This window comes from Pyxicephalus adspersus, chromosome Z (genome assembly GCF_032062135.1).
Source record: "Pyxicephalus adspersus chromosome Z, UCB_Pads_2.0, whole genome shotgun sequence".
Taxonomy (NCBI): Eukaryota; Metazoa; Chordata; class Amphibia; order Anura; family Pyxicephalidae; genus Pyxicephalus; species Pyxicephalus adspersus.
Window position 1 is genome coordinate 56,297,806 of NC_092871.1, and position 14,111 is coordinate 56,311,916.

At 41.7% G+C, this 14,111-nt stretch overlaps 1 protein-coding gene across 7 annotated transcripts in view; it reads right to left on the reverse strand.

The window, feature by feature from the left end:
• PNPLA7 (patatin like domain 7, lysophospholipase) overlaps positions 1–14,111 on the reverse strand; it is a 265,796-nt gene that overhangs the window by 26,079 nt on the left and 225,606 nt on the right. For 6 of the 7 annotated variants that reach the window (XM_072429360.1, XM_072429362.1, XM_072429363.1 and 3 more), the window contains one exon: positions 7,537–8,036. The exons of the other annotated variant lie outside the window; for it this stretch is intronic. In XM_072429360.1, the coding sequence (XP_072285461.1) occupies positions 7,953–8,036 (84 nt within the window). In that variant the 3' untranslated portion in view covers positions 7,537–7,952. Of the gene's footprint in view, positions 1–7,536; positions 8,037–14,111 lie in introns of those variants that run through there. 7 annotated transcript variants of the gene reach the window in all.

The following is a 14,111-nucleotide window of genomic DNA, read 5'->3' on the forward strand; positions in this document are numbered from 1 at the left end:
ATATCTATATATATATATATAATACAATTATATATATTATATAAAGAGTTCTTTGTATTGGACTCAATACAGCTTTTTTGTATTGAGCTCAATACAAAGTTATTTGAATTTCCCGCCCCGCCTCCCGCAGCGACGTCAACGGGAAACCCCGGAGATGGTCACTACACTCGCCGGGAGAAGAAGGTAGAGAGAAGACGTGTCTGGAGGAGCTGCGGGGACCAGGTAAGTATTTTCTTACAGTTGTAATCCGATTGTCATACAATGTATGACAATCGCATTGCAATATAACGTTTAACCACCTGACAAAAGTTCGGGTTTAACACTTTTTGCAAGTGTTTTTACCCCGAACCAAGGTCGGGTTTAACGGCCAGGTGGTTAATAATAATAATATTAATAATTATGAATTTGAACTTGAGCTCTGCCATTGTCCTTCGTGTACACAGGTCAAAAAAAAGTTTTTAGTCAATCCACCTTTTCTTTATCCCCAGTTACCAACCCAGAGACATCCTTTAAAGGCCTACATGCTCAGACCTGATCTTTTTGCTGTTAATATATTTTAAATAAAAATTGGGGTTTGCCTTACTTTCCCTTGCAGTCTGTCTTTAATTTTGAAGTTTTGCACATTTTATCCTTTTTAGATCTTTTGTTATATTCTTTAAAGTTTTCAAACTATAAATGTGATCCTTCATTTTTATATTTTTGTAATGCCCTTTTCTTGTTCTTTATGGCATAAATCCCATTTCTGTTCTGTGTTCTTTGAGGACAATGTTGTCTCCCAGTCTAAGTCACAGAATAATAATGGAAAATTTGCTCTCTTAAAATTAAATGTTTTTATCTTTCCTGTTTTTGCTTCCTGTTTACAGCTTACATTAAATGAAATCATATTATGGTCACTGCTACTCAGATTCTCCTTTACATGGTTAAAAGCTCTACATTGTCAGAAAGAACTAGGTCCAGCAGAGTATCATTTCCAGGTGGGGCTTCTATAAACGGTACTATAAAATTATCTTGTATTAAATTCATAAATTTCCTCCCTTTTGCTGTTCCTGTAGTGCCATTACTCCATTCAATGTCCGAGTAGTTGAACTCTCCCATGATTAAAAACTTTCCAGTTTTTGCTGCTTTTTCTATCTGTGCTAGTAGTTGATTCTCTAATTCTTCCTTAGCACTAGGGGGCTATAGCAGACTCCAATAATTAATTGTATGTTATGCATTCCCACATTCAACTCCACCCATAATGCCTCAATCTCATAGCTTGCTCCATTAACAATTTCTTCTTTCACATTCACTTTAAGATCACTTCTCCCATACAGACAGACACTACAACCCTTTTGTTTGACTCCATCTTTACAAAAGAGAGTATAACCAGGAATGTTGCCCAGTCATGTGAAGAACAAAGCCAGGATTCAGCAACACCAACTAAGTCATAACTGTCTTCATTCATTAAGGCTTCCAAATCCCCTATTTTGTTTGCCAGACTTTTAGTTTTGGTGACCAGGCCCTTTAAGCTGTATTTACCAGCACTGTGGATTTACCAAATCCTTTTGTTTTTTAGTACAAATAGTACTGCCCAATCCAGTGTTTGTGCGTAACATCGGAAGCTCCTTTTATTTATCCATAACCCTCCCCCCAACTATCCCCAATCCACCTTATGTAACTGTTCCACCCCCATCTGCCCTAGTTTAAATATCCCTCCACCATTCCCCTAAATCTTTCCCTTAGCACAGCAGACCCCCTTCCATTAAGGTGCAAACCATCTCTGGCATATAGGTTGTACCCCAATACAGACGTCTCCTAGATACGAAAGTGTGCAGGACAGAGGCTTGGGGGGCGGTTTGCATGACTTGCAGAGGAAATCTTTTGCCAAACACAGCTGAGGTTGTGGGTGATTTTCAGATTCTTGTAACTCTTTAAGGACCAAGACAAACCCTGCAGATGTTTCTTTTTGCATATCAAAGCACAGCTTGATCCAGAAGGTAAAGAATGTCTAGGCTCCATAAAGTTTTTTTGTTTTTTCCTTGTGATTAACTCACAGTGAGGATTTTATACAGTAACTGACACAATGCTGCCTAGTAATATGTTGAGACAAACATCTGTCCTAATTGCATTTATTAAAATATTGTACCTCTTCTAACCTTTTAGAAAAAGCACTCTACGGTCACCATTACAATAGCTATCTAAAAATTGCCAGGTAACTTGATTATATATAAATACTGAGACCCCGCAGCATCTAGAATCTGTAGAGGCACCATGGTAGACTACTGGAAATTTGCGACAGGAAAGTTTAGGTATCTTAGTGTTTTTGAAATAGGTTTCCTGTAGTAGTGCCACCTGGACCTGGAGTTTGCTCAACTCATTCAACAATGCTAAGCTTTTTTCAGGAGTATTCAAACCCTTAACATTAATCATTACTATATTTAATTCATATTCATAAGTAGGTATGTCCATTAGCTAAATTCCAGTGTTCCTTGTTTCAGTTAAGTAAACAAATTGTCTCACCCTTATCGAGGGAAAGGGAGATTGGTTTGGATGTAGAGTGTGAAGAATGAAGAAGCTGGATTTCAGTTCCCTGGAAGATAATGGCATCTTGGGTTCTAGCAGCTTTCATAATGGATTCCTTTATGGCAAAGGAATGGACCCTGCATATGACATCACGTGGCCTGGAAGAATCTGGATACCTAGGCCCAAGGGTCCAGTGGAGGCAATCAATCTCAATAGTAGCATCAGAGAAGGATTGTAAGTATGTTGTGAGTGTTTTAGTCTGCCGTGGCAGCTGCATGAAGATTCTTGTAGGTGACTTCCTCAGAAATCCCTCGAAGCCGGATATTATTCTGACGGCTATGGTTCTCCTGATGTGTCAGTAACTGTTGTAGAAGTAGTGTGTGAGCATTAAGGGTCTCAGAATATAAATCCACCTGCACTTTTAAATCTGCTATTTATTTTTGTCTTCAATTCTGCCTGTGATATCTCTCTTGAGTATGGCCACCTACTCCTTTAGTTTTCTCAAGCCTGCACATACATGTCAGTAGATCCTGCCTAGTAAGGGGGGGCGGAGAATCAGCACAGGCTTCCACTGAGGGCTGTGTTCAAAAGCCTTAGGAGCCAGGTGAACCGTGTCCTCCTGTATGTCCCGTGTGCATGCTGCATGTGACATGCTGCGAGCAGAGCATGGGGATGACCGCGCCATCTTGGAGGGGGATGTTTCTTCTACCTCCTTCGTTGTAGAGCTTGAACGGGAGAAGGCCGCGCTGATTTCATGGACGCAGGGGATGCCCCCTGCCTTCTTCGCCCCTCTTTGTGAGCTATGTCCCATCTCTGCCATGCGGCGGTGATTTCGGAGGTGCGGGTGGAAGCCGGTCAAAGGAGTGTCTTATTCGTCCATGCTAATGTGCAGTCCCAATTTTTTATGTGTTTTAATAGTATAAATAAATAGTTTTTTAATTAGGTTTTTTTTCGTTTGTAAATCTACTTGTGTCCTCAACAATGTGTCTTAAAAGTCCCAAAGATTTTTGTGTCTCTTTTTTTCTCCTTTCTGTATGTTAAAAAAGGGATATGGCATAGGTAAAATCCAAGAAGGGGGTTTGTATAGTTTATAGCCTTAGGTAGGGACTAATTAGGGTCTGTAACTGAATGTATGCATTAAAAAAAGTTAATAAAATAAAAAGAGTTAATAAAAGTATGGCCTGCAGGCTTTTAGGTGCATTGCAGCATGTGTGTTCTAATTCTGATACCTTTTTAACTGGAAACAGATCTGTGTCACTATCACCAATCATAACCATGCTTGTTTGAAGAAAAAAAAAGGTCAAAGTATAGTCTACAATGACCTTTAATTTTTTATAAAATATGTTAGTACATATATGATATCCACATACATCCCTGTAAATATATTTCTGTCCAGGCAGACATGTCACCAGCTCTGTAAGCACTTCCTAATGGATAATCCCTTCCTCTAGTTGGCCTATGAAGCCTGAATTTGGCAAAATATATATATTGTAGTAGTATAAAATAATTATTGTAGTAGTACCACAATAATAACATGATGGTAGAAGAACAGAGAAGCAGCAGAATGGAACCTGAGAGGTGGTTTGTATGAGGCACAGAAATGTCTCCTTTTAGCTGAAGAAAATACAAAACCCAGTATACTTTGCTTGCTAAATTGGCAGTGTACTGCCTCAGCAGAGAGCTGCAAAGAGCTCTAGAATATGAGTGCTGGATCAGCTTATCAGAATCATGGCTTGAGGCCCAATTCATTATAATAGGGTTTGATTCACCTGTGGTGAAGGCAGGCTCTCATGCACATAAAATTTGAAATTGCTGGAAAACTGGCATGTGAATAAGTAGCATGATAAATGCTGATGCAAATAATCTCATCTGTCTGCAGAGAATACAATCATCATAACAGACTATGGGTTTTTAATATAATGTATGATAATTGGATAATGCGCAACAAAAACACATTAAGCGTATGTGTAAGCCTAAAAACAGTAAATTTGTGGGTAGGTTCCTGGAGGCAGGCTGTAAATTCTTTGCACGTCTTTCCTTAGCCAAATTGGCAACCAAGGACCTTCCCGACAAGGTAGCTGCTCAATGAAATCAGAGAATGGGCAAAGACTGCATTGGCTGCTGCTCAATCTGGGCTGTGCCACTTCCCCACATACCTATCTACCAGTGCTGGGAGCTCCTATATTGTTGGTCATAACCAAATCAAACATCATAGTACTGTGACACCAAGTAAGAAAGCTATTGTGTTGTTTGGAATTGTAAACTCAAAATCCTTTATGATATGATCTGCAGTCAAGACATTACGTGTTCTGCATTTATGGGAAAGAACACTCTTTAAAAGGGATGTCCACCATTTAGGCTGAGGCTCTCTATGCTTTTCTAAAGCATTACATTACTGATAAAGCATCATCAATAAATGTTTAAGAGCTAAAATAGCCAAACACTGCCCAGATTTTTACTGGTCTGTCCCTTTTTTCCCTCAGGCTGTAATATTTTCCTCAAGATGTACCAGCAGTACCACTATCTGAGAGAAAACAGCAGGCACAGACGGAGATAACTATGTAACAAGGCATTTACACAACTAACGGATAAGAATTCACATTTGGCGGAGGTTTGGGATAATAACAATAAATATTTTCATTTTATCAATGTGTGAGTGAAAATCGGAAGGTGAGGGGCTGGGGGTTAGTGCATAGGAGATGACCTGGCCTTAAGGAGCACCTGTTACAGAGAAACATGGGGGCTGCCAATATGAGATAAATCAAGAATGTAAACTGCCCAGCGCAAGCAAAATATGTAAAAATTAAAATTCCTTGTCTATGGACTTGTCGAGTGATCAAAATGAATCAAGTCAAAACATCAGCATGAAACACCAGCATTTTTAGAAAAGGTTGGTAATACCCGCCTACATACTGTATCTCTCTAATGGCAGGTTTTCAGTAAAATGTATTCTAATATCTAAATTCTGTTAAAAAAAATAAATTGTAATACATGCATTACCCCACCCCAGCGGTAATCCCAAGTGTGACTCGGGGTGGATTTTACTAGCAAAAAGCGGTAATCCCAAGTCACACTCGGGGTAATTTTAAAAGCCGCCCCTACCTTTGCCCCACGCCCCGGCGGCGATCTGATGGTACCGCTGTAATGCCGGGGCGCCGGTCCATCGGGGGGTGTGGCCAGGCGGAAAATTTAAAAGCAGATTACTGAGTAATCCGCTTTTAAATACCACCCGGGTCCCGGCCACGCTGCTGCTCGCATCAGCAATTAGATGCGAAGCACAATGCAGGACTTCTGCATTGTGCTTCACATCTCCCTGGAGATGCAGAGCAGCAGCAGCAGCAGCGTCTGGGTGAGGCGGGCGGGACATCCCCACTGGCATCACCCGGGAGGATGTGACATCTGTGACATGCAAGTGGTGATGTATTCGGGGGTGTGGGGGAAATTCAAAAGCAGATTACAATGTAATCTGCTTTTAAATGGGTTTTACAGTAAAAAAAAAAACACTATACAACATACAATAAAAATAAAAGTACATTTTTTTTTTTAAATTTTATTTGAAATTACATTGATGTTGTCTATTATTTCATTATTTTTTAAAATGATTATTTATAATTACGTATTATATTATAATTTATGATTATATTATAATAAATAAATATAATTATCATACCCGGGAGTGAATCCTAAGAATTACCGGCCCACAATATAGACAGAAGAATTAGAGTGCTAGAGGGGTTAAAGTAGATTTTGCTTCCAGTTTCAGCTGTTCCAGTGAAATGGGGGATTAATACCAAAGTTTCTTATTAGTAATTCTCATCCCCCTACATAAATGAAAATAAAAAATTGATTAAACTCACAGTGCCCAATTCCGCAGTACCTCAGTGGCTTAGGCTTTGATTATATGATTATATGGTTACATTGAAATTTCTGACAATATCTTAAGTTTTATCTTTTGAAGTATGGGGAAAAGTCTTACCATACTAATCTATTAGGGTATTTATTTATTCTTGTTGTGGCATACCTAGTAGTAGTTGCATTTAACTAGGTTTGTTCTGTAACAATGAAGACATTTTACTGCCTATCCAAACACCTTCGTCGTGGCCTAGATGAATTTCACTAACTACTGGCCATCCAATGTATGTGCAAATTATCTGCAATAAAAATATCTAGAAGGACAAAGGGCAAAAACAGCTACAGTGAGGAATGCAAGAAGTGTCCACATTGTATTATCCTCATATGTTCCTGCAGTCATGGTGGGCAAAATTATCGGTTTATTCCATATGAAAATCATATCTCAAGCAATGGATTTATTATATGAGGTTTACCTTGTAACCATCATAATTCATTCCCTAATATAAAAAAATGTAGCTCCTAATTCGGTTTATTTTTCCTACTCCTTTTGGGCAGATTTCCCTACTTCCTTTCCTGAAAACGGCCTAGGCATTGCTGTTACCTAAACTTTGAGCTTTCCTTCTCTATAGGCTCTTAAAAAGAATTTACTAGATACTGATAAACGTGGCAATGTACATGTTGTCAGCAGAGAAGAAAGTGAGGGGAAGTCTGCCCAATGGGGACAAAAAACAATGAAAATGCAACAGTGGATCTTAGAAGCAGAGTAGAATTTTTGGCTGGTGTTCCACCTTAAATGTCTACCCGAGTCATAACTTTGTAACCTTTTTTGGATGCCTTACCAAAGGCTACTCAAATTAAGTCTCTGAAATGGAAATTTAAGCACTTAAACCCTGGTGTTTACTGGTGATACAAGAAAAGCTTTGATAACTTGCACTGTATAGAACATAGAAAATAAAATAGGCTTTTTATCCTAAAAATAGCTTTTTATTTCCCTTTATGTATATTAACATAAAGTGAGTTATAACATAGGGCATGCCTAAACTGTCTTACCAATAAATGTTTGGATTGGTAGGTAACAAAGTTGAACTAATGAGGTCACCAGCTACGACCTATGGCAGCTCAGAATCTCCAAGTGGAAGCAGAATACAAAGCAAGATCTCCAGTAATCAAAACACAAGAACATTGTCGGCTATCAGATATTTTAAATGCCCTATAACATCAACAGTTTTGTACAGGCAGGTTTTTTTTTTACTGATTAACCTTCTTTAATTATAGATTTTTATAAATATAGTTTTATTTTTCTCATAACACTGTCATCTACTAAACATGAAATATATGAGCTTAAGGCTCAAATCAATATCATCTAGTAAGCATGAAATGTATGAAATTAAGGCTTTAAAGTTTTTTTTTTGTTGGTTTCCTTCAGCCATGTTATCATATAATCATCATTTGCTGCATGTGTTATTGCAGCTATAGTTCCTGGTTATGTACCGCTTGCTACGTAAAGATTAATGGTTCAAGTGCAACATCTTAAACCACGCAGCGAGACTGAATGCAAAAGGAGTAGGCTACAGCGAGTCTCCCCAGCTTTGCACAACTCAGCTGTTCTCCTGGACCTTGACAGTTGCTTGTCTTCTTGCCCCCACTTTGCGCTGACGCACTTCCATGTCTGCATCTTCATCCTTGTTTTAAAAAAATCAAGTCTGTCAATATTAAGAATTTATACAAATTTTCAATGTGTTAATAACTAAAAAATTTAGTAGTAGATCGCATGGTGTTATTTGTATTTAAATTGGAATAAAATGTTATTGTATTTAGAAGGAGGATGATTATATGAGGAATATTAGGTGCTATCCCAGTGATACGAATTGAAAGCAAGGGAAGAAAAAAGGGACTTTAAGGCACATTTTGTTTAAAGCATACAATAATTTCTCAATACAAAATAATATAAAATTAATACAAAGTACATAACTGGTAAATTCAAACGCTCATTTTGTATTGGATTGAAAACAAACTCCAGTATCCAATCCAATACAAAAAAATAAAAAAAAATAAAATAAAAGTAAATACATTTTTTATATTCATATTATCTACTAGAACCTTTTATATTATACTGTAAAATAAATGTTCATGAAAGACAATGTACTGCTTTTACACATATAAATCCACTGTATTGTATTCAATATAGTTATTTTGTATTGAATGCAATACAAATGGATTTGAATTTCCCACCCTACTCTGCCTGCAGTGTCCTCACGTACCAATGTCACCAGGAACTCCCCCGGTGACTCATCGAGTGCAGAGGAAGCCGGCCGGAGGAAGAAAGACGACGGACATCGCAGAGAAGGACGACGCGGGACACCGGCAGATCAGGTAAGAAGCGATTTACTACTACTTTCCATAGGTTTATCAACCCTGAGTGTGACTGGGGGTTATGGCTTTTAGCATCTTTTTTTCTACCCCGATTCACACTTGGGGTTACCGCCCAGGAGGTTAAACAACCTTTCTTTTCCTTAAAGAACTCATATTTCTGAAAAAAAAGAAAATGTATGAATAAAAAGATGGCAAATGAAAGTTTCATGAAAATAATGCTACATTTAATATATAAAATGCAAAATATCGGTGTAAATAAAGATTGATAATAAATAATTGATAATATTAAAGATTGATATGTTGTGTTAACATTTGTTGTTGGTAAAATAGTCTATTCTGATTCCTGTATCACAAGAACTAGAGCCAATTCAATTAATTTGATCTCATTTCTAGATTCAGCAGACCTGAAATACACTAAATATATTGAAAAATCCTTGGCAAGTGAAAAAAAAAATTTTTGTTGAGCTGTGTAACCATTAAAAATTGTGGAGCTTTTCTGAAAAATTTTGGTTGATCCCATATTTCAGTCTTCTCCTGATGAAGTGTTCTACGAAACGCGACGTGCAATGATTCAGAATAATAAGTGGAATCACTTTAAAATGTTTTTATGCTGTTATTGATAGTATTAATTTGGGTTGTCCTTATATTCAACCCAAATATGGCCGTTCGAATTCAGATAGACTCGACCCAAAAAACACATGGTTTGATGGTGCGAATTCGGCGCTCTCACAGTGCCTAGGGGCCTCCCCCATAACGCCTAGGGCCCTCCAATAAGTGCAGGGATCCTCCCTTCAATCTTTTTGGAGGTGGGCAGCCGATTGGGGTTTGCCTGCATTTACCGTGACAGAGATCTGGTAGCAGACACAGCCTCCCTGTTCTGCTGGCACTGTGAAAGGTAAATTAAATTGCTGTAGTCAGATAGGTAGAATGTTTCACTGTTAGTCAGATAGATAGTTGTATATTGTACTGTATTGCTCCTGTCACGTAGTCAGTCAGTGTGTTACATACAGGCAGATAGAGCCAGGGTACCCAGACGGCGTGCACACCATCACACTTGTACCGAGAGACAGTCAGACAGACGCAGTGATGGACATCACATTTATATACTGTGCTGCATATTACAAGCATCACTGCTGAAGGGAAGTGCCGCATACAACACACACAGTGCAGGAAAGCAATATGGGTTGGTTTTCAACTCCAGAACCAAGAACAAGAAGCCAGCCGGACCTTAGACATTTTAGTGCTGCTGGTGGTGGCGCATGCCCATTACTACATCGTTACATAGTTACATAGTAGGTTAGGTTGAAAAAAGACCATCAAGTTCAACAACTAGGGAAAAAAAGATATCCCAGATATAAAACCCTATAAGACATAGTTGATCCAGAGGAGGGCAAAAAACCCTGTTACAATTTGGATCAACAGGGGAAAAATTCCTTCCTGATTCCTTATGGCAATTGGATGTTCCCTGGATCAACAGTCACTGATACTTTTACTTTAAAGCCTTAATACCCAGTTATATTCTGTGCTTCTATAGATTTTGAAGGATCCTCCATCTTCCATCTTTATTGTCATAGGTTCCAACATGGACCAAGACAGCTGGGTCCTGTCCAGCCCCTCCCAGTAGTTTGTCCACTCAGTCCACCACATGCCGAACCCTGGCACCAGGGAGACAGCAAACCATTCGGATGAAAGGAATCCCGGCGACCAACTATTCTATCTGTCCTCCTGATGATAGAATCCTCTATAACTACCAATTGTCTTTTCCTTCCTGTGTTTCTCACCACTACTAGATGTGCTGCTCTCCCAGGTGTTAGGGGTAGCAGTAACATCTAGAGTTGCCACCACTGGGTCTGCCACCTGCACATCTTCACCTAACTTTGCAAGCATGTTGGGGTGCTCAAACACAGGGCTGGCCTTCCTTTTCTGGGGGCCCCTGCCACTCCCTCTAGTTACATTAACCCCACTCCCTACATGCTCGTCCTGATTAACCTCTCCACCCAGCAGAAGACCCCTCTCAAGGTGATCCAGTGATTTCAGTGTTGCCATGCGCTTCTCTAGCTCTCCAAAGCGAGATACCAGAAAGGCGACTTGCTCACATTTGTCACAGCGGTATTCACCTAGGAGCTGTTGCTCCATTTGTTCATACATGTGACAGACTGTGCACTGAACCAAACTTTCCACCTTGCTACCACTCATTTTCCCAGCCCGCCTTGAACAACAGGTAGTAGAGTACATGACCCAGCCTGGGTCAAGCGATTGCACCGCCTCTTCCTCCCAGTCCCAGAAACAGGCCTCACAAGGGTCCCAAACTATAGTCCCTGATACACCGTTTCCTCCTACTTCTTCCTCCTTGGCTGGAAAGTCCCGTGTAGAGCAGAAAGTGCACGAGTACGTGGAGGAGTCCCACCAAGGGGGAGGAGAAGCAGACCAGGAGCCATTCCTTGAAGACACACAGTTGTTTGGGTTATCTGACGAACAGGGTCAGTTCATGGGCTTTCCCTCCTCTTACTTTTCACCCCAACACTCTGAGCCAGATGAGCCACTTCAAACTGGTTCCAAAAGGCCGCTGCTTTCTGCCGGCACATACGGGGTTACTATCTCATTTGAGGAAGAGAAGAAGCACGCAGATGATGATGATAATGATGATGATGAAGATGATGTCCTTGATCCGACACGGAACGAACAAGGAGATCGTCATAGGCAGGAAGAGGAGGTGGAAGAAGAGGAGGAGGTTTCAGAGCACCCTCAAAGGGGGAGAGGAAGGAAGAGTGTAAAGGCTCCCAACACTCTGCAGTCTTCACGTACGAGTCAGGCAAGTCATAGTCGACCATCGTCAACAGCTGTCACCACAGGTGTGCCTCAACCACCACCACCAGGTGGACCGCCACCACCAGCAGCAGCTTCAGAGCACTTTTCGGCACAGTTCGATGTTCGCCCATGTGGGCATTTTTTAGTGTCCATAGTGATGACAACACTATGGTCATCTGCAAAATGTGGGCTCAGTAGTTAAAACGAGGCAAAAACCCAAACAAACTTGCAACAACTTGAATGAGCACACATTTAAAAAGCCATCACCCAGGAACCCAGGTGGGAACACCTGGGCAAAGCACAGAGCTCTGTGCGTCGACCTACGCCCCAGAAGCAAGCTGCAACTGCTAGGTCTTCCTCCGCTGCCTTCTCTCCCTCTGCCACCAAAGATCCTCGTGCTGCTGCCAGCAACTTGAGTGGGGGATGCAGTCGAGCATTACAGTTTTCAGGCTCCACCAGCGGCGAGGAGAAGCTCCAACACAGAGCGGCTAGTGTTTGTCACATTGCTAGCCGTCAAGACCAGGCATCATTGCCATCCCCCACACCTTCTATCCCATCGTCCAATATTTCTGTGGTTAGCATTATCCAACCTTTCATCACCCAGATGCTGGAGAGCAAGAGAAAATATGGCCCAAATGACCCCAAAACAAAGCTAATCAATGCGGCAATTGCACAGCTGATTGCGTTTGAGCTCCTCCCTTACCGGCTGCTGGACTCCAACGCGTTTTGTTACGCATTCCCTTGCGCGAACCCACAGTATGTAATTGCCCAAGCGGCAGTATTTTGCACAAAAATGTGTTCTGGCTTTGCATAAACATGTGTAGAGCAATGTGTCTGTGGCCCAGCAATGTGTTTCTGGCAAGGTGCACCTGACAACCTACATTTGGTCGAGCAAGCACAGACAGGGAAGATATATTTCCTGCACAGCTCACTGGGTAACTTTGCTGGCAGCAGGGGAAGGTGCAGCTGCAGGAAGGCCTGCATACCTAGCACCACACATCACCATTTCGGTGCACAAGTCAGAGGTTGCCAAGCAGTCCTGAGGTTGCGATGCCTCGGCTAACTCAGCCTCACGGGCGCAACCATTCTAGGTGCCCTGCAGGAGCAGGAGAACATATAGCTAACTCCGTACAGAATCCAGCCAGGCAAAGTCGTGTGTGAGAACGGGGCCAAACTGCTGGCAGCCCTGAGTTCTGGGAAACTCACACATATAACTTGCCTGGCCCACGTCATGAACCTCATAGTACCCTATTTAATGTACAGCACTGCGTAATATGTTGGCGCTATATAAATCCTGTATAATAAGAATAATAATAATAGTACAACGCTTCCTTGCAAAGTACCCAGGCCTCCAGCCACTGTTGCTGAAGACCAGACGCTTACCTACATTACCTTACTTCAACCCTACGGAGTGGCTGCAAATTGAGGACTTGTGCACTGTATTGGCACATTTGGATGACCAGGATGATCAGCAGGGATCAGGCCTGTGTCAGTGACACCATCCCCATCATATGCCTGCTGGAACAGATAATAGTGGAGCTCTGACATAATGACACGGAGCAGACGCTGCCTACTAGGCAGTGTTCCTCAAATCCAGGAAGAGGAGGAGGTGGAAGAGGATGAGGAGATTGCAGGCATGGGAGAAGGGGAGGAAGGGGGAGAGGAGTATATGGAGGGTACATGGCATCCATCCACCCAAACACAAGGCGGCATGTCCCGTGCATGGCAAGACCAGACACAGGAGGAGAAGGACGACGACCCTGTGCTACTGTTCGACCCACAGGAGTTTGGGTCCAGAATTCCCTCAACTGTGGGAACTTTGAGCCACATGGCAGCCTTCATGTAGGAGTGCATAGCCAAAGATCCGTGCATACATCACATAAAAACAAACACTGTCGACTATTGGATTGCTACATTACCTGATCCACGTTACAAGCCTGAGATGGAACAACTCATCTTGCCCCAATACAGGGGACCTAAAATGCAGCACTACCAAGAAGTGCGTGTAAGGGACTTGTGCTCAGACTTTCTGTATGCAAGCAGCAGCAAGGATCCTTATGGCAATTACACCAGCCATGGCAGCCAAACAACTACTTTAAACAGCATGGGTGGCAGCAGCAGGGGAGGTCGTCTATGCCAAACTATGCAGGCTTTTTTTGAGCAAAGGAAAGCCGCCAGTCGTGCAGCAGTTGCCAATGACAGTCAGCAGCGCTACTCAGTCATGGAATACCAAGAATACCTGAGCTCTACATGGGACATCTGCAACCTGCAAAGCCAGGACCCGCTGCGCTACTGGGCATCCAAGCTTGAGCAGTGAGCGGAGCTGGCAGAACATGCCATTCAGATCCTTGCCTGCCCCACTGCAGAAAATGTCGACTCACTTTTAAAAAAAATTAATAAGGCTTGGATCGACCATAACTTCAACACTCACTCTGCAGAGTGCACTGATTAGTCGGCAACTGCTGACGCCTTGACGGGAAGAGCACTTTCACAGCCTTTTGCATCTCCTCCTCCTCACCCTCATGGCCCTCTACCTCTACTCTGTCTCTGAGGCCTATAACTTGCAATGGAGCTGT